Consider the following 24,718-nt stretch of genomic DNA (forward strand, 5'->3'; position numbering starts at 1 on the left):
GAGAACAGAACGCACTCCTTTATTCCCTGGGAGACAGGTTCCCCCTCGGGGCTGGGGGACGCTTAGTTCTGGGCCCCAGCAAGGCAGGGACAGTGCTGGGGGCACTGCTGGCTCCACTGGCAGGGCAGGTCCAAAGGGGCTCCTGGCCCTTCCTCAAAGCTTCTCCAGGTAGGAACCAGGGACGAAGCCACGCTGCCCATTCCTCTCCACGGTCCACCAGCCATCCTCCCCTTCCAGGATCACCTCCAGGATGTCTCCCGCGGAGAGGTCCAGCTCATCTGGGTTCTGGCCAAGAGATTGAAAGCGCATGACGCTGGAAGGGCCTGCAGGGAGGGGCCTGGCGTTCTCCCACCCAGCAGTAAATGCGGCATGTCTCCCAGGGTGGGCAGGGGCAGCCGAGCTGTGTCCGTGCCTGCTGGGGCAGCCCCTTGGAGACACAGGATGGGGGTAACCCAAGGGACCGGGCCTCCCGTCCCCTTCAGTTTGTCATCATAGGCCTCCCCCAACCTGGGTTTCTTCCCAGCCTTACCTCCCCTCTCCCACTCTGGAGACACAGTGACTGGACCATGTCAGGGGCCATGGGTGCTCATCATACCCCAAGCCCAGGGCACACACATGCCCAAGCTTACCACACAGCCTCCCCTTTGTGGTCCCCAGCCCCAGCTAGCCACTGCCATCCAAGTACCCCGTCATTCTCCTGGCCTGGCTTCCCTGCCTCCCCGAGCCCTGGCCTTGTCAGTGGAGTCCACACCCAGCCTGCCTGGCCATGTGGGGGTGCTTGGCCTCAGTCCAGGTGGATGTGAGGTCTGGCTATGTACCCCTCCCCTCAAGCAGGGAGCAGAATGGACTCTCATAGCTGCCCTATGGCGGCCTTGGTGCATCCTCACCCTATGGACATCAGAAAATCAATCCTGGCAGGATTGTAAGACTTATTCTGGCCACAGTTTTCCACACCCATGGCCACGAAGGACAGGGCCCTGACCCAAAGGCACAGAGCCTGGCCCTCAAGCTATGACCTGCAGGCAGTCCCAGGCTCTGCCAGCTCCCCGCACGTGTGCACCATGCAGCGCCCAGCCTGTGTGGACGGCACAGGCACATGTGCTCCACGTGTGTGCTGTGTACAGGCCCAGGCAGACACAGGCCTGCTGCACACCAGCTTCCAGTCAGTACATGCACACTGAGGCCCCCCAAGCCCTGGGTGCTGTACTCAGAGCTCACACCCAAGCACACTCCCAGGTGCCCTTGTTAGTGTAGACGTACAGGCACATGTGCCCTCCTGAGCAGGAGAGGACGCTTGAAGATGAGTGAAACCATGAGGAGAGATGACGCAAGGCACTGGATGGGAGAGGGAGCTCTCAGGTGCAGGGGAGGTGGCACAGGTGGATTTGGGGTGTAGAGGCCTCACCTGCGCTGTATAGTCATAGAGTGCCTGGTACTCCTGGGCTGGCGAGGCCGGGTTTCCCTGCATCTCCTTCACTGCGATGGCTGCGTAGACACCCTCATTCCGCTCGGGGGTGGGGGTCATGGTCTCGGTGGAGGCTAAGAGCAGGGTGAGATATGGACCCCTCCCCTTTCTGGGGACACTGGCCCCTGGAGGTCCTGCTAGAACGGGGTTTCTCCATGCTGGGCCCTGCCTCTTCCTTCCACTGTCCACACTTGCTGTTGGGGGACACACTCTTCCCCTTGAGGGCCTCAGTGGCCCCATCTGTGCCATGTGGGAGACCTCTCCTCCGCCCCCCGGGGTCAGTGTGTTTGGGGGTCCCCTCCTGACCCCCTTTACCAGCAGAAGCTGCCGACGAAGTGGTCTTGGGACTTCCGTGCAGCAGTCCAGAGAACCTGGGAACGGGGAGGAAAGAGGGTGAGTGCCCCCGCCTCACACTCAGGGACCCACCGGGAGGGAGGGTTTAGACAGGGAGAGGTCTCAGAGCTGCATGCGCTCTGCCAGGGCTGGGGCTGCCCCTAGCCTCCAGGCATGGATGTCATTTATGAGGTGCCCCTCAGGCAGGAGGGCTCCCCAGAAAGTGGTCCCGGTGGCTCCTCCTTCCCCAGCTACGCCCTCCACTGGCGCCCTCTGCAGGCCATCTCAGCACCTGCTCCCTGCAGGGCCCTTTGGGGGCATCCTAGAATCCCCAAAGCTGCAGCTTCATGGGAAGACTCCCATGGCCCTTTGGGGGTTCTAGGACCTCCGTGCTGAGGCCTCGTGGGAAGACGCCCAGTCCTCACCCTCCAGGCCCCTGCTCTAGCTTGCCCTAGCAGCTTCCCCCGCGGGTGGGGGTGGGGGGTGCACTGCCACACAAAGCCTGGCTCACGTGCCCTGCTGAGGCCTCCACTGCCTGGGCCGAGCCAGCCCTCCTCCCTGTGGGCCTACGGTGATCAGGCCAGCTCAGCCACCCTGTGCACAGGAGTTCCGGGACAGTGCTGGGCTACTTTACCCCTGCCCCTGCCCCTGCGCCAGGCTTAGGCCTGGACTGAGCTGGGGTCATGAAGGTTTACTGAATAAAGGAAAATAAAACAGAAGAGGCAGATGCTGGGGGCACCCTCTGAAGTGGGCAGTAGTGAGGGTTCAACAAGTAGAGGCTGACACTGCCTCCAAGGCGAGAAGGCTTCTTGGTGGGGTGGGGCTGAGTCTTCAAAGGTGAGTGAAGCTTTACTAGGAGAGAAGGGGGAGCGAGGTACTGCGGGTGACCAGGAGAGGGAGTGCTCAGGTGCAGGGGAGGAGGCACGGCACAGGCAGGGTTTGTGGAGTGGAGTGGACCAATTTGGGTGTGTTGGGGACAGGACTGAAATAGGGACTGGACCAGACCCTGAGGGACCTTGAATGCAGGTGAGGGGCTGAGCCATGACTCAGGGTCCTGTGGGAGGCAGCCCTGCAATTCAGGGTGGCATGTGGAGGGCCTTTCCCACATGAGGGGCCAAGGCCCCAGGGGTGCACACACGTGCTCAGGGTGGACATGCATGGACCCAGCACATGGGAGGGCCTGACACCAACACAGGCGGGCAGACACACGCGCCAGCAACCCAGGCAGCAAAGGACAGGGTGAGAGCTAGCAGGGGCTGGGGACAGGAAGAGGAAGCGACCAGGGCAAGGGGAAAGGTATGCAGGACTTGCTGAGCCATTGTGCTGCCTGCCCCACACCTCTTTTCCCCAGACTGTCTACACTTCTGACTCTCAGCCACTGACCCCCGCCTCTTCCCAGCCCTGCCTGGCTTCTAGATGCCCCATCCAGAGGCCTGACCAGCCCCCTCCAGCAGCCAGGCCTCCCTCCGCCCTGCAAGACATCTCTCTCTCTCTCTCATCCTTTCTGGGGCCACTCCTTTCTGCCCCTTCCTGATACTGCTTCAGGTGAGCTCTTTTGTCCAGTTGCTTAAATGACCACCTTTGCTGGGATCCAGGTCCTCACCAGGCGCAGGGAAGCCTGTCTCACAAGCTTTTGTAGCATGTGAGGCTGTGAGTGTGCTGCCTCCTGGGGTCACTGCTTTCACAAGATTCTCAAAGAGGGTGTGTGTATGCCCCTCTCTAAGCACGGGTGGTTTCCACGAGCCTCTGCCTCCCAGGAGTAGGAAGTTCCGGGGCTCCTGAGGCCCTGGAATGAGCTGGTCCTTTTAAAGGGCCGGGAACTGCATCAGCCTCTCCCCAGAGTCCACTACCTCCCAGAGGCAGGGCCTTCTTGGTTGAAGGTTGGCTGAAGAGTGGTAGCATGGTGGTGGGGGCACAGGCACCATGTGAAACCCACAGACCCTTGTGGATGCTCACAGACAGGGCACGTGGCCTCCCTCAAAGGCCTGGCTATGAGGGCTCCCTGAGCTGGCTATTGTGCTGCCAATGGGCTGTCACTTTCGTCATTCAAGGCCTGAACCAGGAGAGTCCTTAGATTCTGAATCTGACCCCAACACTCAGGGCCCTGGCCTTAGAGAATGCAAATGACTTGCCCAGCTCACACATTGAGGCCCATCACTAGGACCTTGGCACCTGACTGCAGCCAGGCCGGGGAAGGGGCCCTGGAAAAGCCTGGAGACTTCTCCAGATGCCCCAGTCCTGCTCCAGCCAGACAGCGTTGCCACTGCAGCCTGACAGGGCACCAGGCTCACGTGAGGCCTCAGGGACAAGGAAGCCAGCATAGGGGCCTCCCCAGAGCTCGGAGCACATCCCCTAGTCAATAATTGGGGTGTGATTATTCACTTAGTGTCTGGGTCCCTTGGGCTGAGGGTTCCATAGGCTGAACTGAGCTTATCTTGTCTCCACAGAGTGCCCAGCACCTAAACTGGGCACCAGATACAGATACACAGTAGGTACTCAGTGAACGAGGAAGGGCCAGGTACAGAGGAGGGGCTCGACCCACTTCCTGGCCCAGCCTCAGGCCCTCCCTCCATCTCTCGGGGCCTCACCTCTTTATCATGCCGCAGGACGGCTGTATGCCAGGGCTGCCAGTCAGCGGGGTGACCTCCCGATCGTAGTAGTTCTGGTAGGGCACCGGAGCTGCAGACAGCAAGCTGTGAGCCCCAGGGCGGCCCCCAACACCCCATTCTGGCCCTGCCAGAGACTCAGCTGGGGCCCTATGTTCCCAATCTGGCCCTGGCCCTGGCCCATCCGGGTGCCTGGGGAGGTGCCTGTCTTGCTCCCATGAGAGACCCCACTGTAGGTACCATCAAAACCTAATATTCTGGACCCGTGATCCAGTGGAACCAAACAGGTGGGGAGTGGGGGCCGTGGGAGCTCCTCACATCAATCCCCATCCCCACCTCTTCCTCTGAGTGCCATCGTGCCCTTAGCTTTGCCTGAGAGAAGGCAGCAGGCCTAGAACCCAACCCCCCACAACCCCTGCTAGGGCTCCTCTGCCCGGAAGGGAGCTGTGAGCTACCTCAGCCCTGTCCTGGCACTTGAGGCTCAGGGCCGGGCCTTCCCAGGGGCTCAGTGCACCCAGAGGCTGCGCTGTCCGCAGGCCGGGCCTCACCAGGGGGCTCTGTGCCCGTGCTCTTGGCCTGGATGAAGCCGTCGATGTCGGCGTCTATGCTGCAGCCTTCCAGCGTCAGCCGCACTTCCTCGTAGAGCTGGGGCAGGAAAAAGCAGAGGCTGCAGCCCGATGCCCACTCTGCCCCTCTGTGGGCCTGAACTCTGGCCAGCGGCCCCCACCCACCGGCCTCCTCACAGGCCATTGTGCTCGGCTCGGGGTCTTTGATCCTGAGGGGTCACGGCCCTGGCTGACAGCTTCCTGTTTCCTGAACACCTTCTGTGCGCAAGGCCCTGTGCAAGGGACTTAACTCACACCTGTCCTCTGAGGTAGACCCCACTTTTCCCATTGGGTAGATGAGGAAACTCAGAGGAGAGTGACTTGCCCAAGGTCACAGAGCGAGAATGCAGCACAGCCAGGCCTTGGGGCTAGGAGAGTGGATCCAGAGCTTGCCCTTCCACCTGGAGTAGGCAAGGAGGCAGCAGGGGGCTCGAGTCACTTGGGCAAAAACAACAAGAAAATCAACCCCCACAGCCCCCAGACAGGAGCATCAGGCAGGAAACACAGCAGGCAAGGGGGCCAGGGCTGCCGGGGAGAGCCATGTGCTGGGCTGCATCAGCAGAGCTCAGGGCCCCTGGCTGGGGGCCCTCTCTGCTGGGGAGGACCCACCCAGCAGGTTGGGCTCAGTAAGGGGAACCAGGACACCCTGGAGATGTGGGGAGCAGAGGAAGGACTGCGCCTCGGCTCCTGCAAGCACCAGGCCTAGAGCAGAGCAGCCAGGATCCTCCAGCTTCTTCCAACCTCTGACAGCTGTGTCCACCTCCCCTCCCATCCCCGGCAGAGGGAGCAGGTGCTCTGTGGCTCTGAGGCATGAGGAGGAAGTCAGATGGCAGGGGAACCACAGAGTCACCATCTTCCAGGCAGAGAAGCCATGGCCCTGTGCGGTACTGAGCTTCTGTCCTGGGGTTCTGGGGGCAAAGGCTGAGCTGCTGAGGCCTGAGACCCCTGGGGCCAGGCTGATCACAGAGGACCAGGTGCTTGTTGACTGGCTCAGACAGACCTGGGCACTTTGCCACCTAGAGGCTGCCCTCCCTTACCCCACCAAGGCCCTCAGCCCCCACCTCATCATCCTTGACACACTGCATGGAGAGCTGGTTGCTGTGCACCCACAGGGCGTTGCGGAGAATGGTCAGCCGGTCAAACTCTTGTAGCTGAAAGGCCTGGGGGCAGTGGGAGGGAGGTGAGCAGTGAGGAGGGGGCTATAGGGCCCGGCCAGGCTTGGCCCCATTCACAGCTCAGCTGGAGCTGACCAGGCCAGCCCTCTCTGCTGGAAGCCCAGTCCAAAAGAGAGAGTGCCCTGGGGTCCCCATCCTGACTCCGGGCCAGCGCTGAGGCTGCAGGGAGGGAGGTGCAGCTGCGCAGGGGGTCCCTGTCCCAGCCTCCCTTCAGGCCGCACCACACCAAGGCAGAAGGATAGTGAGAGGAACCTCAGACAGGAGTCCTGAGCCCTGTTCCCCAGGCCCTGTCCATCGGCAGCGCCCAGAGAGGCTGTGGGTTTTGTCGAAGTCTCAGTTTTGCCTTCAACAAAAAGGGTGGAAGAATGCCTGCCTGCAACGAAGGGGCCCAGGACTCAAGGGCAGGCAACAAGCACCAGGGCCAGGGCCCAGCACAGGCCTGTGAGCAGGAGGCTGAAAAAACGAGTGAGTAACGGGTACCTTCCCCCACTGCCTCGCTTGGGCCGTTTGAAGCAGCTGGAGCAGGGATGGGCGTCTCACACTTCCCAGCTGGGGAAAGCGAGGCTCCACGTGGGCCACTCACCTCACAGGTGGTCCGGTGCTCCTGCTCCCACTCAGCCCGGACCTTCTCCAGCTGCGCAATACTCTGCCTGTATACCCGCTCTGAAAGCGCAGGCAGCCTCAGGGAGGGCCCTGACAGGAGCTCCTCCACCCCTGTGCTCCAGCAGGGTCCCATCCTGGAGGCCTCCTCCCCCCTGGGAGCCCCGCCTCCCCTGTGGGACCTGCCCTAGCAGCTGGCAGGGCCTCATCTGAATGCCTGTCAGGGCCACCCACGCTGGTACTGCTGCTGCTCCCCAACTGTGCTCTGAGCTGCCTGAGGGCTGGAGTGGAGCCTCATATATGCAAGTCCAGAGTATTGGCCTCTGGGCATCTCTGGGCGCCCCACCTCACTTTCCAGAGGGGAAACTGAGGTTCAGAGAGGGCAGCTGAGAGGGCGCTGGAGGAGGGGTGGAGTCCCACAGGCTTGGGTCACAACTTCCGTGCCCAGATCTCTGGAGGTCACCTGTCCCCCAGCCAAGGGAGTAGCTGGGTCCCAGTAAAGGCAGAGCAGAAGGGAGAGGCCTTCCCAGGGGAAGGGAGAAGGGTGGGCGCTGTGTCTGGTGGGTGGGGCACCAGCAGGGACAAGGGTGTTGGTAGGATTCGGGCATCAAGTGAAGGACAGAGGCCCAGAGAAGGCTGTGTGCACACATGAGCACACATGCGTGTGTGTGTGTGCACACATGCATTTGAGAGATGAGTGGCTCTGTCTCCTGGGGCTGTGCCATGCAAGTCCTGGGCTCTGAAGCCCGTTGGCCTGGGTTCAAATGCAGTCCCCACCACTTATTGGCTGTAACCTGGGGCAAGTACTGGACCTTTTAGTGCCTCTGTTTCCTCATCTGTTAAGAAAGGGAATAATAACAGCAGCCACCTCAGAGGGCAGCTGTGAGGACTGAACACACGAAGCGCCAAGAAGGGCCGGCGCCTGGGGGAACACAGCATTTACTTTGACTGCACATATCTGGAATGAGAGCGCCGCGCCCATGACTGTGCAGCCAGGTGGGAGTGTGTGTGTCCCCAGAGTGAGGAGGTGTGTGTGGGGAGAACCGCCCAGGCCTCCGCCCCGGTCGGATGGGGCAGCCAGGCTCACATACCTGCCTCGGCAGCCGAGTCCTTGCACTGCCTGGCTTTGTTCTGACTCTGAGGAAACAGAGGGAAAGCAGCTCTGAGCCCCTGCCCCAGGAGCCAGGGCCCACCCCGGCGGCCCTGAAGTGACTGTCACACCTTCCCTGGCCACCCTGGGGGGGGGACATTCAGGAGCCAACTGTGGGCAGATGCTGTCATCCACCAGCAACCTCCGCCCACAGAGGACCACAGGCTAGCTCCATGGAAAGGGAATGAAGGCAGGAACCGAGCCCAGGAGGATGCCTGTGAAGAGTGGGACCACAGCCCACAGGAGAGGTGCAACTACTGCTGGGACTTGAGCTCTGGCCGCTGACTGACTGCCCCCAGCTCACCCTCGGGCCACTTCCCTCTCTGGGCCTCAGCCTTCCTGTCTGTGCAATGAGTGACATGTTTCCTGGGCTCTGGGAGCTCTGATACCCCCACTCTGGCCTAGGGGCCACAGCACCAGGAGCATGGGCTCTAGACCACCTGAGTTGGGGGTCCCTTCTCTGCTGCTTCCTGGCTCTGAGACCTTAGACAAGTCACTTACTGTGAGCCTCAGTTTCCTCTCTGTGACATGGGCCTACTGAGCCCTTCTCCAAGGCTGTGTGAGGGTTGGCATCTGCTCTCATCGCCCTGTGGGCCTCAGTGGGCCTGCTCCGAGGAATGGGTCCCTGAGTGCCGCCTGATGGTGGCAAAGGGGATCCAGCTGACCTGCCTGTCCATGCCCTGAGGTTCTCTCTAGGAAACCCATTTCACAGATGGGGAGACTGGGGGTCAGAGAGGGCTGAGCAGCATCCCCAGATGCAGATCTTGCCTGGGGGTGTCTACAGCACCCCTTCCGTGCCTCCCCCACTGCCCCCAGCCCTGGGCGACCCACACGGCCCAGCAGCCCAGCGCACCTTCTCCACCTGCTTCTGGTGGCCGTTGGCGCTAATGCGCTCGAAGGCCTGCTCGGCGTCGTCCGCGTCCCGGCACTTCTGCTCATATGTCTTCTTGGACTGGGGGTGTGGAGGGGTGTGACTTGGGGGCTGCACAGCCCTGTTCTGTGGTCCCCGGGAGTGAGGCTCCCTTAGCCCAGCCTCCCTTTTACCCTGGCGAGGGTTGCGGGTGGAGTGGGGGCATCCTCACCAGGGACAGGGATCTGGGGGTCCGGAAGGAGATGGAGAAGGCGTGGGGGCTGCTGGCAGTCTTGCTCTCAGGCCCTCCCCACTGAGGACAGCGTGGCCTGCCCCAGGCCCCGCCTCCTGGGCTGTGCTCCTCGGCGAGGGCACGCCCTTCGCCACGCTGCGCCCTCTTAGGAGCCCCTCTCCCTTCCTGTCCAGCGTCTGGCAGGATCCAGCTCAGGGGTCCCTCCTCCCTCCACCCCTGGAGTCCCCAGCTGACTTCATCTGCCCTTCATTCATGAGCCCCCCAAGGGAAGGGCCCGGGCCCATCCCCACGGGGCCATGGCGCCCAGCGCAGGCCCAAGCGCCCCGCAGGCTGTTGTGCCCTGCAGGACCAAGGCCGAGGCCAGCCTGTTCCGAATGCCCTGCCAGGGGCCACAGCCCAGGATTGCACCCTGAGCTCTGCACTGCTCCTCGAGGGAAGGCCACGGCCCCAGGCCCTGGCGCTCACCTCCATGGCCTTCTTGTAGAGCGACAGCTTGCTCTTCTGGACCCGGTCCATGACGGCCTCATACTGCAGGGGACACGAGGTTCTGAGCCGAGGGCCACGGCCTCGGGAGGCTCCCCTAGGCCAAGAGGACGGAGTGTCCCTGGGATGAGGCGCAGCACCTCTCCTGGCTCTGGAGAGAGGGTGACAGGCTGCCCTCCCTCCCCCAGAGCCTGCTGCTTCACAGTGACCCTCACAATGGAAGGCCACAGAGAATCCCAGGGCATGGGTGTGCCGTGAGGTCCTGGCTGCAGACCTTGGCCGGGGCTTCATCTCCAGCTGGAGTTCCCACCCCAACACACGAGTGCACACAGTCGTTCATCCTGCATCCCCGAGCCTCTGCAGGCATCACAGTAGCTCACGTGTGTGTACACTCTGGCACACATATACATGCAGAGTTCCACATTAACTCGGAGGCACATAGGCCCCATCCCTAGCTGCCCACACGCATGATCACAGGCATTCCTGTGCACACCCACAGACGCCACTCACAAGTACACACCCCCACAGTCACCCACACACAACCACAGGCCACATGCAGGCACAGTGGCCACTGGGTCCCTATGCTGAGGTCTGGGGCCAAAGCCTCCCCTCACCTCCCAGGCTTCCTGTTCTGATAGAGAAGGCAAAACAGCCAGGACAGCGACTGGGTTATGAGGTAGGAGAACTGAGCCAGTTTGTGCCTGGGGTCTCAGGGGAGGGGTTCTGTGCCAGCGGGGAGACCAGCGAGGCACAGGCACTCACACACACACCCCAAAACACCCAAGTGCACAGGGCTGGACAAGGACACATGCTCACAGGCATATGCAGGGGAGCGTAGGCACGTGTGTACCGTCCTGTGAGCATGTGTCCTTGCTCTGTGGCACACACTACAACACAGCGCTCTGCCTGCAGGGCCCTGGCCACCTGGGGAAAGAGTGCTCTGTCCAAAACAGCCTTTGCAGCCAGAGCAGCTTCTCTGGCCACAGGGCTCAAAATAGCAGGGCCGGGGTCCCTCCTTCCTGGCAGGCTCTCTGCAGGCTCTGCAGGCAGGTCCCAGCTCAGAGAGGGTGCCTGCTCCAGCACCTCAAGCCTGGGCTGGCTTCTGGGGACCCACAGTCTGCTTAGAACCCCATATTTAGAATCCTGAAAGCCCAGCTGGCAGATGGGCAGGTGGTGCGGGCAGCCACACTACATTTCTGCCAGCAGAGCTGCTAACCAGAGCTGGAGCCCTGTCTGCGGAAACTGAGGGGCGATGGCTTGGGCTGAGCTCCCAGCACTTGGGAGGTAGACATATGTGTCCCATCCTGTGAGAGGGAAACTGAGGCACAGAGATGGGAAGTGGTATGGCCAGGACACCCAGGCCTAGCCTGGCCCCAGCCTCAGGTACAGCTTCTTCCCCTTCGAGGCCCAGTTGTGTCTTTTCATTTTCAGTTCTTCGGCCACTTTACAATGATCCTCCCCAAGCAAGAAGCGGGTCTGTGTGCTGCCCTCCCACCCTATGCAGGGCACCACCCTCAGCACTAAGGCCCTGAGAGGCTGAGCCCCCATCCTCACAGGCCCAAGCCCAGCCTCCAGGCCAGCCTGTGTCCTGCCTGCCCTCCAGGGAACCTATATCCAACTTCAGCCCTGCAGCCTCCCTGACAAGCATCTGCCAGCCTCTTGCTTACACACCTCCCATGATGGGGACCTCACTTCCATGCAGTCACTCTGTCTCGGGATAGCCACGCCCTACATATGGGTGAGAAGTACCTTTGGATGCTAAACAATGCCATACAACTCTCCCACCCCAGTCTGTGTCTGACCCCTCAGCCTTGGGCAGTCCTGTGGGGTGACTGGCTGCAAGTCTGCCTTTTTCCAGGACAATCAGCCCTGATCCTTGGACTCAAGACCAGTTTCCAGTGACCCCCACAACTCAAACTGCCTCCTCTGGACACCGCCAAGTTGCCACAGACCCTCTAGAGTCTGCTGTAGTAGGATCCTCCTAGGCGTGAGGCAGCTCGACAGGAAGGACCCTCCATGGGGCTCTGGGACTGAGAGTTGGCCTTGGTGCCAGCGGCCAGGCCTCTGCCCTCCCCACCCACTTCAGATCACCCTCAAGCCCCAAAGCCTGGGGTGCTGTCCCACCACCACCCCTGCTGCCCTCCACTGGCTCCACCAGGAGGGTCAGCCCCCTACCCTCACAGCAACTGAGAGGCTGGCAATGGGGCAGCAGCTCCCCCACCCCCTGCACCTGCCTCACCTTCTTCCTCTGCTCCTTCTGCCTCTCACGAAACTCCTCGAGACTCCGCAGCTCCTCGCGCAGGGTCAGGGCCAGCTGGATGTGTGAGCTGCCCACATTCTCCATTTCTGGGGGCAGAGCATGGATACTTGTCCCCAGTGTCAGATCTGATGGGCCTCAGCCACCCACAACTCACCCCTGTGTGGGCCAGCCCAGCCCCAGCCCCAACACCTCATCTTCTGTCCCCCCAAACCCTCCACCAGCCTCACAGTCCCAAAAGATCCCATTGCCCCAGGGTAGGGGACTTACGCTGCTTCAAGGAGTCAAAGGAGGCCCTCAGGGAGCTGCAAAACAGACGGGTCCAGGTTAGGAGGAGGAGAGCACAGCGGGAACCTGCAGTCCAGGCTGCCCCCCGGCGGGGCAGGGTAGGGGGGAGGACTTCTATTTTGGTGGGAAGACCCTGAGTCACTCTAGAACCAAGGGACCCTTTAGCCAGATGGTGGCCCTCCACTGGGGCCCCAAACTGATTTCTGGAAGACAAAGCTCTCTGCAAATTAAAGCAATCAACCCCCTGCAATGTGGCAGAAGAAGGAGGTACCGAAGGCCCCCACCATCTGTGCTCCTAGCTGCATTCTTAGAGAAGAGGGGATTGTCTTCAGGACCCTCCCTCCCTCCCCTGAACTCCTCTTCCACACTCACAGCCCTCTCTCCTCGGCAGGTACCAAATGGCCCCAGGGTGAGGCTGCAGGGCAGGAGACAGTGTTCAGATGGGCTCTCAGCAGGTGGCCCAGGGGATGTTTGGAGGAGGTTGGATGGCCGTGGGAGAGGCTAGCAGGTCAGGGCGCAGGAGGTGAGAGGTGGGCACTGTCTGCCAGGGAGGGAGGGAGGGAAGGGCCCAGCACAGCGCATAGGAGGCAGGGAATGATGGGCGGGGGCTGCCAGAATGAACACATAAAAACAGGACACCCAGTGCAATGTGAATCTCAGATGAACGAGCACTTTTTGAGTATAGTATGCCCCTTGTAGTATTTAAAACGGACTTTTATTTTTTAAGTATTTGTTGTTTATCTGAAATTCACATTCTCGTGGGCATCCAGTATTTTATCTGGCTCTCCCTGCAGCCTCTCTGTGGAGCAGCTCGGCTGCCCCCTGGCGGCCACATGGCCTCATGACGCCCACCGGACAGCCCTGGGTGGCGGGGGCAGCGCACCAGGCAGGCTTCTCAGGGGGCTTCTCCTCTCAGTAGATACCTGGGGAAGCAGAGGCCAAGAAGGAGCAGTAGCCTGGCAGGAGCCTGGGGATCCAGGCCTGGGGGAGATCTGTGGGGGCCAGGCCCCTCGCCCTAAACTCGTGGATCCCAAAATGAGGTCCACAGACCAGCCGCATCAGCATCTGCGGAGCCTGTTAGAAATACAGATTCTCAGGCTCCTCCCTGACCTCCTGAGGCTGAGGCTTCGGGGTGGGGCCCGGCCCCAAGTGCTGCTGATGCCCATCCAGATGTCAGAAGTGCTCACAACTCTGCCAGCACAGGTGCCTTTATTATCCCATTTCACAGATGAGAAGCCAAGGGTCAGAGGAGTGAAGGAGCTGCGCCCGTGGCCACCCAGGCAGAATCCAGGGAGAGGAAGGAGGAGAGGGGTGGCTGTGTGGTGACCCCACCTTCCCTTGTGGGGCTCAGGACTCTTCTCTGACTCCTCACCAGCAGTGACACCTCCAATCCCTCTGCTTCTTGTCAGTTCACCCCTCAGCTCAGTCCCACTCATTCAGTTAGAGGCCTCCAGGCACAGCGTGGTCCCCACACCCCCAACCCAGCCCTCACGCATACCACCCTCCAGCCCCGCCTCCTTCATGACCACAGCATGCCCAGACCCCTCCCAGAGCTCAGGGCCTGCACATTCACTTCCCCGCCCTCACCTTTTGGGTCTCATATCTGACAGATACCTCAAATTCAGCGTGTCCAAAACCGGACTCAGCACCTGCCCTGCAAACCTCTCCTCTTCCAGGGCTCCCCTCTCGGCAAAGACACCACTGTCCACCAGCTATACACACCAGAAACCCAGGAGTCACCCCTGGCTCTGTCCTCTCCCTTCCTTGCCACCACCTTCTATTTTATCTCCTAAATCTCATGCCTGTCCCACGCTAGCTGCCACCACTGTTGCAGCCTCTGCCCCACCACCTCCATCTCCCACCTGTCAGCCCTGCTCTCTGCCCGTCCCCCCGGTGCTTCCAGGTGCCAGCCTCCATCTTGCCTCAGGGCCTTTGCACGTGCCCATCTCCATTGCTGCATCTTTGCCTGGCATCCTCTTCTGTCCTTTCTGAGCACTGATGTCACTTTGGGCTGACCCAGTGGATGTGTGTCACCCGGCTGAACCATGAGCCCTTGAGGACAGGGGCAATGCCTGGCTCTCCTCCTCATTGTCCCCAGGCTCATAATCTAGATTTTCTCAACCCCAAACCCACCTGTGGGCCACCCTGGTCCATGGTTTCAGGCTGGGGGGGTGCTGTAAGGAATCGCAGGTTCTGGGAGCTGCTGACCCTTTTCCCAGCCCCCATCTGAAAGCTGGGAGCCTGCCTGAACGTACAGCACTGCCAGGTGGACATTCAGCCTCTGTCCCACCCCTGGGACAGTCTTGACAGTGATGGTCTGTGCTCACCTTGAACTCCCATTGGCCCCCATGACCTGGCTAGGCCTTGGGTGCTGCAGAGATACTGGTGCTGCCTCTGTCTGGGGTACCTGGGCAGGCAGGCTCCGGCCCCTCCAGGCCCCTCTTGCTGTCCCCTGGGCTGCAGGACTTCCTGCCCCAGGTCCCCTGTCCCCATTGCTGGAACCATCAGGCCACCCTAGCTCAGCTCACACAACAAGGCCCAGAACACTCCTCCCTTTCTTGGCCCCAGATGAAATTTCAAGGAGCAGCCTCAGCTCTGTGGATGAGAGGAGGAGCCCAGCTTTGCCCCAGAACTCCCAAAGTGAACAGCCTTGAGCTCTGATCTTGGGGAGGATCTAGGGGCCACATAAAGTCATTCTCTGCCCCATGAAATTCCGGCTTCCTCCCACCATCTGCGCAGGGAAACTGTCAAGATCTCCCTGAGCGCCTCTACTGTGTCTCCATCGCATGTTGAGGACAGGGTCCCGCACAGGCCTCTGCCTCCTGCCATCTGTCACCAGTGCCTTCATGTGTAACTCATCCCATTGCCCTTTTTGACTCAGCTCTCAGGAAGCTCAGTCTGAAATTCTGTGCTCAAATACAATCCAGATTTCCAGTGTGTTTCCTGCTCTGACCCCACTGTGTCCCTGCTGCCTGCCCACCAGCTGACAGGAGTAGCTCTCTCGCCTCCCTGTGCTGAGGCTGTGCCCACAGTGAGCCAGCATCAGGGGACATCTGACAGGAACAGGGCCTGGCTGTCTCCCGCCAATATCCTCAGCAATGTCGTCATTCTCTCTGAGTTCAGAGGAAGAGAGACCATGGAAAAAAAGTTAAAAATCTCTCTGACAGGAAAACCACAGCATTTTTGGTTTGTGACAAGTGGGGGTGAGGCAGGGACGTGAGGATTCAAACCTGCACCCCTTGGGGGTTGTGCCTGCCCACTGGTAACCACAGAGGGGCTACAGGAAGCTGGCCTTGCCTTGATTTTCCTTTGTTTCCCAAACCCCTGCCCTGTGCATCTTCTGGGGGCATGCAGCACCCCAAGCATCTTACCTGAAGCAGGAGGAGCAATAGGGGAGTGGAGGTGACAGCTTTCTGAGGGAGGTGACATTTCAGGCAGATCTTGAGGGATGGGTGGGACTGGGCAGGGGAGCAACAGGGCAACAGCAGGAGCAAAGGCCCAGAGGCTGGAAAGGAGAGTCAGGCAAAGTCTTTGCAGGGCTGGACATGTGACGTCAGCAATATTGGTAAGCCCCCTGCAAATACTAACACTGTCTTTTTTTTTAAGATGGAGTCTCGCTCTGCAGCCCAGGCTGGAGTGCAGTGGTGCAATCTGGGCTCACTGCAACCTCCGTCTCCCAGGTTCAAGTGATTCTCCTGCTTCAGCCTCCTGAGTAGCTGGGACTGCAGGCTCGCGTCACCATGCCCAACTAATTTTTATGTTTTTGATAGAGATGGGGTTTCAGCATGTTGGCCAGGCTAGTCTCAAACTCCTGATCTCAGGTCGGCCTCCCAAAGTGATGGGATTATAGGCGTGAGGCATGGTGCCTGGCCCTAATGCTGTCTTTAAAATGCACTGAAAGCGCTGGTGGGGATCCCTGGAGTTTGGGGACTGGGTCTTACTTGTCCATCCTCCATTGCCACTGCCCCACGGATGTTTGCTGAGTTAACATGTGAAGGAGGTACATGTCAAAAATCACTTAAGATGCAACCTCCTGTTAATTTCAGTGGCCTGAGCCTCCAGGCCTGAGGGTGTCTCCTGGCTGGTTTGAGGTCAGGGGACTGTGCAGAAATGCAGCACCTTCAGGCAGCAGTTCTGCCTTTAGGGCTCACTAGGCTATTTATAGGGTCACTTAACCACCTGGCTTTTGTCCTTGTTCTGCACCCTGTTCCTAGTCTTCCCACCCCCCAGTCCCCTGCCCGTTCTGCAAGGGGCAGGGAATGAGCATCCCACAGACCTGGGGGGCAGCTGTGGGCCTCAGGGAGGCCAGGGGCTTCCCCTACTCAGGGATGGGCCCTGGAGGGTGGGCCACCAGCCCCCATGTTGAAGAGCCGGGTCACCTTTCCTGAGGGCCAACCCACACCCTCCCCACAGGAGTCCAAGATGAGGAAACAGGTCCACGGCCACTGCTCACACTTCCCCACCAAAAGCCCTTCAGGTTGGCATGGGGAGGGGTAATTGGGTCTAAGCCAAGACTCTGACAGTGAGGCAAGGCAAGGTGTCTGGGAGGGCTTCCTGGAGGAGGTGGGGCATAAATGGGCCCTAATGCAAAGGACTAGGAAGGAGAAGGAAGTCACCCTCAGTGTGCTGGACTCTGGCTAAGGAATGGCAAAGCCCTTTATTTTATTTTATTTTAAATTAATGAATTCTCCTGACCCATCCAGGGCATGGCACATAGTAGGTCCTCAATTAAATGGTGACTAAATGGATGGAGGATGGATGCTTGGCCTACACTGAAAGGAACAGCTGCATGGCCTCACCAACAGTACTTCATGCCACATGGGTCAACAGCAACACTATGGAACCCCACTGTGTGCAGTGAACCCCTGTGGCTTGGCACCCTCTGCTTGTCCCTGTGACTGCCCAGAACACCTCTCCAAGTGACCGTCCCCTTCCATAGGTACAGACTCTGGATTCAGAGACAGGGAGGACCATCCAGGGCCACACAAAGGATAAGTCAGGGCAGAGCCTGCCCCACCTGGCCTTGAATAACCATGGCACAATCAGGGCGGCCAAGAGCCTCCACTTGGCCCCTTCCTGGTTCTACAAATGGAGCAAGATGCTACGTACCTCCCGCCTCCCACGGCCCACCCTGCTCCCCACCCCCATTGTGTTTTCTGTGGGTAGATTCTCCTTCCCTGCTGTAAATCCCCTGTGACTCACAATCCCCTGAGCCTGCATCACACAGACCCACTCCAGCCTGGCTCCCATTGTGCCCTGCTGGGGCCACCCTCTCCACCTCTCCCGAGTCTCTGAGTTCTTCCCATGAGGTACCCTCTCTTTCTGGGAAAGTTCTCTTCCAGCTGGCCTGGAGGCCGGGAGGCCGGGAGGGGCTCCCCTGGTCATGCTGCCAGGCCCCCACAGCTGCTCCTGCCCTGGCTGAGAGCTCTGGGCACTGCTTCCTGCAGAAGACACCTCCCTGCATACGTCCATTCACTCCTCACCATGTCCTGAGCCCTCCTCTGTGCCCAGCCTGCACCCGGCCCTCAGCCCTTCCCTTGAGGCCCTCAGACCATGTTCTTGTTGATTTGCACAGCAGCTCGCTGGAGTGGGAGATGAGACACAAACTCGGAGAGGCTAGGCGACTTGCCCACGGTCCCACAGCTCACATTGGCCGAGCTGGGGCCAGAGCTGCAAGGGCTCCTCAGAGCCCTGCATCCTCCCAGGGCTGTGTGCACACTTTCTGGCCTCACACACGGCTCCTGCCACATCTGAGCCTTCCTGTGATCTCTGGCTCCTGGTTGGAAGCAGGAGCCGCCAGGATGCCTGGTGTCTTTGGGGGACCTTCAGAGTATGGCGCATTCAGTTCCTCTCTCGGGGGACAAGGCAGGAGGGGAAGGGGTTCCACAGCAGCTGCAGGGTCAGGCTAAGGGTCCCTCGGCAGGAGGACTCTGCAGAACCCTTTCAAGAACTTGCAGGCCAGTGGTCTGTCTGCCCCTTAGACTGGCTCTGTCCTCACCCAGGGGGACAGTCTGGGCCTTCCCAGAGCAGCCTCTCCACTCCACTGTTAGGGTGGCTCTGTCCTGAACTCAGCTTCATCTCCTCACCTCTCCTCCCACCCCAGCAGTCTGCGTGCAGAGACCTGTGGGGCTGGAGACCTCCGCTTCATCAGAGCCACTCCCCTGATGGCCTTCCCTCTAACCAGGCCTCAGCTAAGCCCATGAGCCCACTTCTTCCTTTGAGGAGGGCTGCGTTACTTTCCCGTCACTGATGAGGAAACGGAGCCACGGAGTGTGTCAGCAGCCAGCCCATGGTCAGACAGCTGGGGGATGAGGAGCTGGCACCGGAACCCAGGTGTGTCCCCTCCTAGACCCCCGTCTCTGGCTACATCTCCATCCTTGAAGCCAGTGCTGCGGGAGACTTGGGCCACCAGTGCAGAGGCCTGTCACCTGCCCCTCAGGACTTCAGTGGAGGCCACCCAGGCTGGTGCAGGCTGCGCTGCAAATGACTGAGGATGGATGGCCTCCCGTCTCCCCTGCCCAGACCCTTTCCAGCACTCAGACCCTCAGGCTTCCTCCCTCACAGAACCCGGCCTCCCCCTGAATGCCCGATAACCAGGCACCAAGGAGCAATCCAGCCTCCCCATGCCAGGAAGACCTAAACCTCATCTAAAGGCCCGGAAACTGCCAGCAGAGGAGAGGAGTGGGCCCCAGGGCCCGGGAGCTCTTACTTGATCTCCGTCTGGCCGCCTGCCTTCCGTGCAATCTGTACCAGCTCCTTCCCATATCGCTCCTCCGCCTGGGCCCTGCAAAAAAAAAAAAGGGCATTTGAAAGATCATCAGTGACTTGCCACCTTTGGGGGAGGCCCAGGTTTGAGGGAACACAGGAGAGTTTTTTTAAAGCAGGGCATGTTCTGACAGAGTTTGGCTGGGATGGGGGCCTTGTCCACTGTCCCAGGAGCTGAGCAGAAGGCACCTGCCTCCTGCCCTGTGCTCCCCATGGCCTGCCCAGCAGCTCACCTCTGCCTCAGTAGCTCCTCCATGTCTTTGCACATCTTCCTGCCATCCAGAAGCCGCTGCAGCAGCACCTCGTAGCCCGTGTGGGCTGTGAAGTCCCTGCACTGTGACACAGGACAGAAGGACACATGAGGACCACGACGAGGCGACACTGAGCACAGCCCTGTGGGGACCCTCCCACCATCTCTGGGAACAGCCTCTCTCCTGCCTCCATCTCCCCTGCTCAGGGCAAGCTCTTGGGACTCCAGACCTGGCTTTAGACAGGCACATGGGAGGTCCCCTCACATCTGTTCATAAGTGAGGTACATAAGTGAGCCCCACCCAGCTGACAGGGCTGGGGGTGCCGGGCCTGGCATCAGATCTCACAGGACAGGACACACATCAGCATGAGACAGCAGATGGGAAGGGCCACCCTTAAGTCCCCCTGATGACAACCAGCCCTGAAATTCACTCACTCACGGTACCACCCTTCCAATATCCCTATCTCAGCTAAGTGGGGAAACTGAGGTGTAGGAGGGTGACATGTGATCGCATCCAGAGTGGCCCAGCTGGAAAGTGGCTGGCCTGGCCTTGAACCCCAGGCTGTCTGGCTGGGGTCCCTGTCCTTCACCTCAGCACTGTGCAGTCTCCATGACCATCACAGCAATTGCAGTTTCTTGGGCACCAGCCATGTGCCAGATGCTGCGCTCGGCTCTCTGTGGGCTCAGGAAACCCCCCCCTCACACAGATCCAGGGAGGTGGGCATGGAGGGTGACTCAAGGTAAGAGCACGTGCAAGCACACCCTACATTCACCTCTGGACTGGGGCGGGTGGGGAGCCTCAGAGAACTCTCCAGGGACAGCTACCCTCTGCTGCCTGGCACTTGCCCAGCTTGCTCTGGCTGTTGTTCCTAGCCAACCCAATTCTCCTTTCTCACTGTGCAGTGGATTCCAGGTGCGTGTGTGAGCTGCTGGTGTGGGAAGCTGGGTGTGAGAAGTTGGGGGAGGGAGGTGGTCTTTAAGGACTATGAAGGAATAGAGGTCTCCCAGGACATTCCCAGGCCTGGGGAGTGGGTCCCAGGGCCAGGCCCCCACCACAACCCCCTGAGCTCTCCCAGGCGCTGCATGCAGGCTTACTCCAGGGGCGCTTGAGGGGTGCTGGGGAGACAGGATTTTTGTCACCAACTGCACCAAGGCAGGCCTGACATTCTGCACTTAGTCTGTCTTCCTTTCTATCCCTGAGGACCCCTAAAGCCTCAGAGACTGGAGGAAGAAGTCCCAGCTCCCCTGACCACACACATTACAGTCTCCAAGGTCACACACACTCCAGGGTCGCATACACTTAACTCAGGTAAAGCCTGGTACTCCTTCCCCTGACCCATGTCTCCCCTCAAATGCCACCTTAGGGGTGTGAGGGGAGCAGGGATGGAGTCGAAATCCAGGAGAGCTCTCTGCAGGAAGAGGCATTTGAGTCAGGTGCTGGAAGGAGAAGGTATTCTCCAAGGTCTAAGAAGAATCTGAAGTAGGGGTAGCAATGGCATAAATTGCCCGAACAGTGCCCCCCCTCCCCACCAACTCCAGCCCACCCTCACAGGTGGACTCTCCTGGCCTGTAGGACACTTAGGACCCCAAGCTCCTACCCCCTCCATAAGCATCCCTAGAAATTCCTGAGGAGGACCTGGCCCAGGCTCAGCTGTCTACAGAAGAACAAGCAGGGTGTCTAGCCTGGAAGGCCAGAAGCTGTCCCCCCCAGCCTCAGAGGCAGGCGTCCACCCCCATGTCCAGGTTGGCGTCACTGGGCTAGCTTGGAGCAGGCTTCCATTTCTGTGGTTTTGGTGAGCAGCTGCTTGCAGCCAGCAGCCCTCCCCTTCTCACCCCTCAGCCTCTGCCCTCACTCCAGACCCTCAGGTCAGAGCCCCTGGCGGCTGGGAAGAAAAACAAATCTGGGGCCACAGCCTCCTGCCCCTGCCCGGAGGGACACCAGCATTCATGTCAGAATGCCACAGACCCCCCCGCCCCAGAACTGGGAACCACCTTGTGTGGCTCCCCTCACTCCCCAGGAAACTGAGGGCAGAAAAGGAAATGGCTAGCTCGTGGCTGCAGAGTCAGGATGAGAATCTGGACTCTCAGGGGACCTGTCATTCCTTCCTGATACCTCTGGAGAGGCCACCTGGAGCCCAGCCCCACACCCAGCCCTGACACCAAGGGAACCCTTCTTCTGTCCTTATGGAGGCCCCCAGAGTGGAAAGAGAAGCAAACCAAACCTACGCTGGCCATTCGGGAGGAGTCAGAAAGCAGCGAGAGGCCCTGCAGGCTGTGACCACCGTGCTCAAGTCCCCAGAGGCTGCCAGGCTCCAGGATCCCGCCCAGTCCCCCGCTCAGAGCTTTGGGCTGCTGGCAGGGGCTGTGGCTGAGTGAGCTACTGTCACAAGGACTGGGCTGTTCCGAGGAAGTGCCTGACTCCCCAGGGGCTGCTCACGATGCTTCCCAGCCCTGCACCCCTTCCCCCAGCCCGCGCCCTCCTCCTTCACCCCCACCCCTGCCACCTCCTCAAGGGCATGGGTCTGACTCAGTGCTCTGAGCTGGGAGAGTCAGGCTCAGGATGTGTTTAGGAAATGAATGAACCAATCATCCTATAACTTAATCAGTCGTGTGGGTCCGCCATCCAAGGCCCAGCATCAGCATCACCCCAGGGGGCCTACCGTAGTTGTCCCCCACTCCTCTTACCTCCCTCTCCCCTCATCCTGTCCAACCTCTGTCATCCGAATGCTGCCTGTGGCCCTGCCCTTTGTGAAATCTCTATTTACCAAGTCTACCTGGCACACACTGCACCAAGGGTATCATAGCGTTATCTTCCTGACCACAACACAGATCTCGGGAGGCAAAGATGGGGACAGGAGGCCCAAACAGGGAAAGAGACTGCCCAAAGCCACTCAATGGGCAAAGGGCAGAGTTTGGGATCTGAACGCAGGTCAACCTGTCCCCAAAGCCATATACCTACATCAGCCATTTAGTAGACAGCCCAGGAACCATCTTCTATTTTGGAATATCCAAACATGATTTGAAAAAATAACTCTTGAAAATGATTACTCAAATTATCTCCACCTCAAATCAAAGCTGTATTTTGGGCTATAATTTGGTCACTGTGGATTCACAGAGGCTAGCCTGGTGCCCAGGCTGGGTCAGAGGAGTGCAGCCCTGGGGAACCAGTGAACAGCCAGTGGTCACGGCCCAGCCGTGTGGCACCCAGGACAACCCGTTCTGGACTAGGGGTGCCAGGTGGGGAGCAGGCACAGTCTCTTCCTCTGGGAGGCTCACTTGAGCCAGATGTGGGACCCAGCCCTCGCCATCCATGGTGTGTGGCCATCGGCTCCAGGCTGCATCCCAGAACTCCAGGAGGAGACTCTTGGGAGGAAACATATTCCTGCGTCTGCCTTGAGGCAGTGTGGCCAAGGCCTGGGTGCCCTGTTCTGTCCAGGGACAGCCTACTGGCTTCATTCTCTGGTGGGTGTTGGTGTGAGCCATGGCCCAGGCCTGTGAGCTGGCCAGGGCCCTCCACACCCCCACTGGTTGAGTGGAGAAGTACCCTCTGTAACTATCACCACTTCCCCCTTTTCATGCCCATAACACTCTTGGTGGCTGCAAGGGGCAAGACCACAGACACCGGGGCCTGAAGCAAGCCACTTTACTTCTCAGGACCTCGTTTCCTCATTGGGAAAGTGGGGGCAGGAGGCTAACCTTTTCGGGCTCTGACAGCCCGCCCCTCTAGGGCACAGTCCTGTTAGTGTAGGCCACAGGTCAGAGAGGGTACTCGGGCCTGTTTGAGAGGCTGGGAAGGGTCTGACCGACTAGATGTGGGTTCACACCTCCCATGACCCTGGCCCTTCTCAGTCTGTTTCCTTCCCTGTGAAAATGGGCCTAATAGTTCTCACCACATAGAGATGACCTGAGAAGCAAGTGACATTGTGCGCATAGGTGAGAACGGTGGACTCAAGATCAGGGCTCACCACAAGGCAAGATACTGGGCTAGGGGTGATGACTACCATTTTATGGATGAGGAAAAGGTAACCCAGAGAGGTTACCCAATCAGCCCAGGGACCTGCCGGGTGCAGCTGGGATATAACCCAGATATCCCAAGCCCCGATCTTGGCTGTTAACTTCCCATTACTTCACCTCTCTGCAAAGCCCCACACTCAGGGCCTGTCACCCGGGGGCAGTTCAGCAAGCAGCAGCTCCCCAAGCCCTGCCTGCCTGCCTGCCACCTCCCCCACCAGAAACACCTTCCCTCAGCTGGGGCCAGGCTGGAAGAAATGAGTCACCTCATCACCTCCCCTCTCGCCCTGCACACCTTCCTCCACCAGAGGGTCCATTTAAAGGGGAGCAGAGCCTTTTTCAAACGCTCCCTTGCCTGGCACTCCAGAATACAGCATCTATCAGAGCACAGCTAAGCCTCCAACCTTGGAGGGGGACGCCTGGGTTTTGGTCTGAGTTCCCATCTGCTATGTCCAAGAATTGGCACCAAAATCTTCCCTGGGAACCAAGTGAGGGCCATGGAAGGTAGCCAGGAAGAGCTGCCTGGTAATTCTGTCCATGAGAACAGCCTGACAGGGAGAGGAGCCCCAAGGAGAAGCTGAGTGGAGCAGATTGTTGGGTGCAACGGGAGGGGTTGGAAGTGGAAGGCTGTAGGGTACGGAGTGGTCAGGGACTCCAGGGGGGCAGGGTCGCCAAAAAACCTGCCCAGGTGCCAGGGAGAGAAAGGGCTGACCTGTGTGCATTCGCTGTCACCAGTTACAACAATACCAGGGCAATGAGATGTTTCTCCCCTTTATAGTCACGGCCCCGTGCCCCACCCCACCTATGGAGACCCCAGAGGCAGCTGGCAGTGGAGTGTGGGTACCTCATGGCAAGGGAGGAAACCGACCCTGTTCTCTTTTCCCCATCAGAGGTTTCCAGTGAAAGTCAGGGGACTGGGGAGCTTTAAATTGAATGAGAGTGAGATTGTGATACTGGGTTGGACTGGATTGGCTTACACCTGAAGATGACTGGGAAAGCTCCAGTATGGGCCCACAGGTGGGGAAGCAAGACCTAGCAGCGGCTTTGGAAGGTAGCTGCATGGTGCTGCATGGTGCTGCATGGTGTTGAATGGTGCTGCATGGTGTTAAATGGTGTTGAATGGTGCTGCATGGTGCTGCGTGGTGCTGGGGTGCTCTCCTCCCTCACACCAGCAGTGACTTCTGCAGCCAGTGTGGCTGACACTGTGGGTTTGCTAGTACCTAGTTTCCTGTTGCTTGTCTTCTGTGGACTGAGAACCTGAGGTAGGAAGGGCTGAGCTCCATGGAGGCAGAGGGGCGTCTTTCAGGTTCCCCACTGGATCCTGGCACCCGGTGCCTACACACAGCACTGCTCACAGACACACTGAGTGATGGGCTGGAGAAGCAGCTCAGTGAGGCCCTCAAGAGGACAAGGCCTTATGACGGCTGCTTCCTGAGGTGCCCCATGGAGGGGACCAGATAATTTGCTTGCAGATTCAATGACCCATTACCCAGCACCTTTAAATAAGCCAGACACACTGGTCCCCTCTACTTCCTACAACAGTCCTCTGAGGCAGGAATTATCATCCCCATTGTATAGATACGGAAACTGAGGCACAGGGATGCTAAGTCAATGGGTAGCAACCAGG

At 59.5% G+C, this 24,718-nt stretch overlaps 1 protein-coding gene across 3 annotated transcripts in view; it reads right to left on the minus strand.

The window, feature by feature from the left end:
* The window catches only part of PSTPIP1 (proline-serine-threonine phosphatase interacting protein 1), a 42,903-nt gene continuing 18,185 nt past the window's right edge, over positions 1-24,718 (minus strand). The window contains exons 2-15 of one of the 3 annotated variants that reach the window (XM_055277633.2): positions 19,064-19,164; positions 18,775-18,849; positions 12,048-12,082; positions 11,760-11,866; positions 9,503-9,565; positions 8,788-8,886; positions 7,876-7,921; positions 6,768-6,847; positions 6,071-6,169; positions 4,953-5,049; positions 4,387-4,477; positions 1,781-1,836; positions 1,406-1,539; positions 1-285 (exon numbers count right to left, since the gene is read on the minus strand). In XM_055277633.2, the coding sequence (XP_055133608.2) occupies positions 154-285; positions 1,406-1,539; positions 1,781-1,836; positions 4,387-4,477; positions 4,953-5,049; positions 6,071-6,169; positions 6,768-6,847; positions 7,876-7,921; positions 8,788-8,886; positions 9,503-9,565; positions 11,760-11,866; positions 12,048-12,082; positions 18,775-18,849; positions 19,064-19,164 (1,215 nt within the window). In that variant the 3' untranslated portion in view covers positions 1-153. Of the gene's footprint in view, positions 286-1,405; positions 1,540-1,780; positions 1,837-4,386; positions 4,478-4,918; positions 5,050-5,329; positions 5,918-6,070; positions 6,170-6,767; positions 6,848-7,875; positions 7,922-8,787; positions 8,887-9,502; positions 9,566-11,759; positions 11,867-12,047; positions 12,083-18,774; positions 18,850-19,063; positions 19,165-24,718 lie in introns of those variants that run through there. The other 2 variants (XM_055277636.2, XM_063638725.1) reach the window with 2 other exon arrangements.

The sequence above is a fragment of the Symphalangus syndactylus genome, chromosome 5 (assembly GCF_028878055.3).
Source record: "Symphalangus syndactylus isolate Jambi chromosome 5, NHGRI_mSymSyn1-v2.1_pri, whole genome shotgun sequence".
NCBI classification, from domain to species: domain Eukaryota; kingdom Metazoa; phylum Chordata; class Mammalia; order Primates; family Hylobatidae; genus Symphalangus; species Symphalangus syndactylus.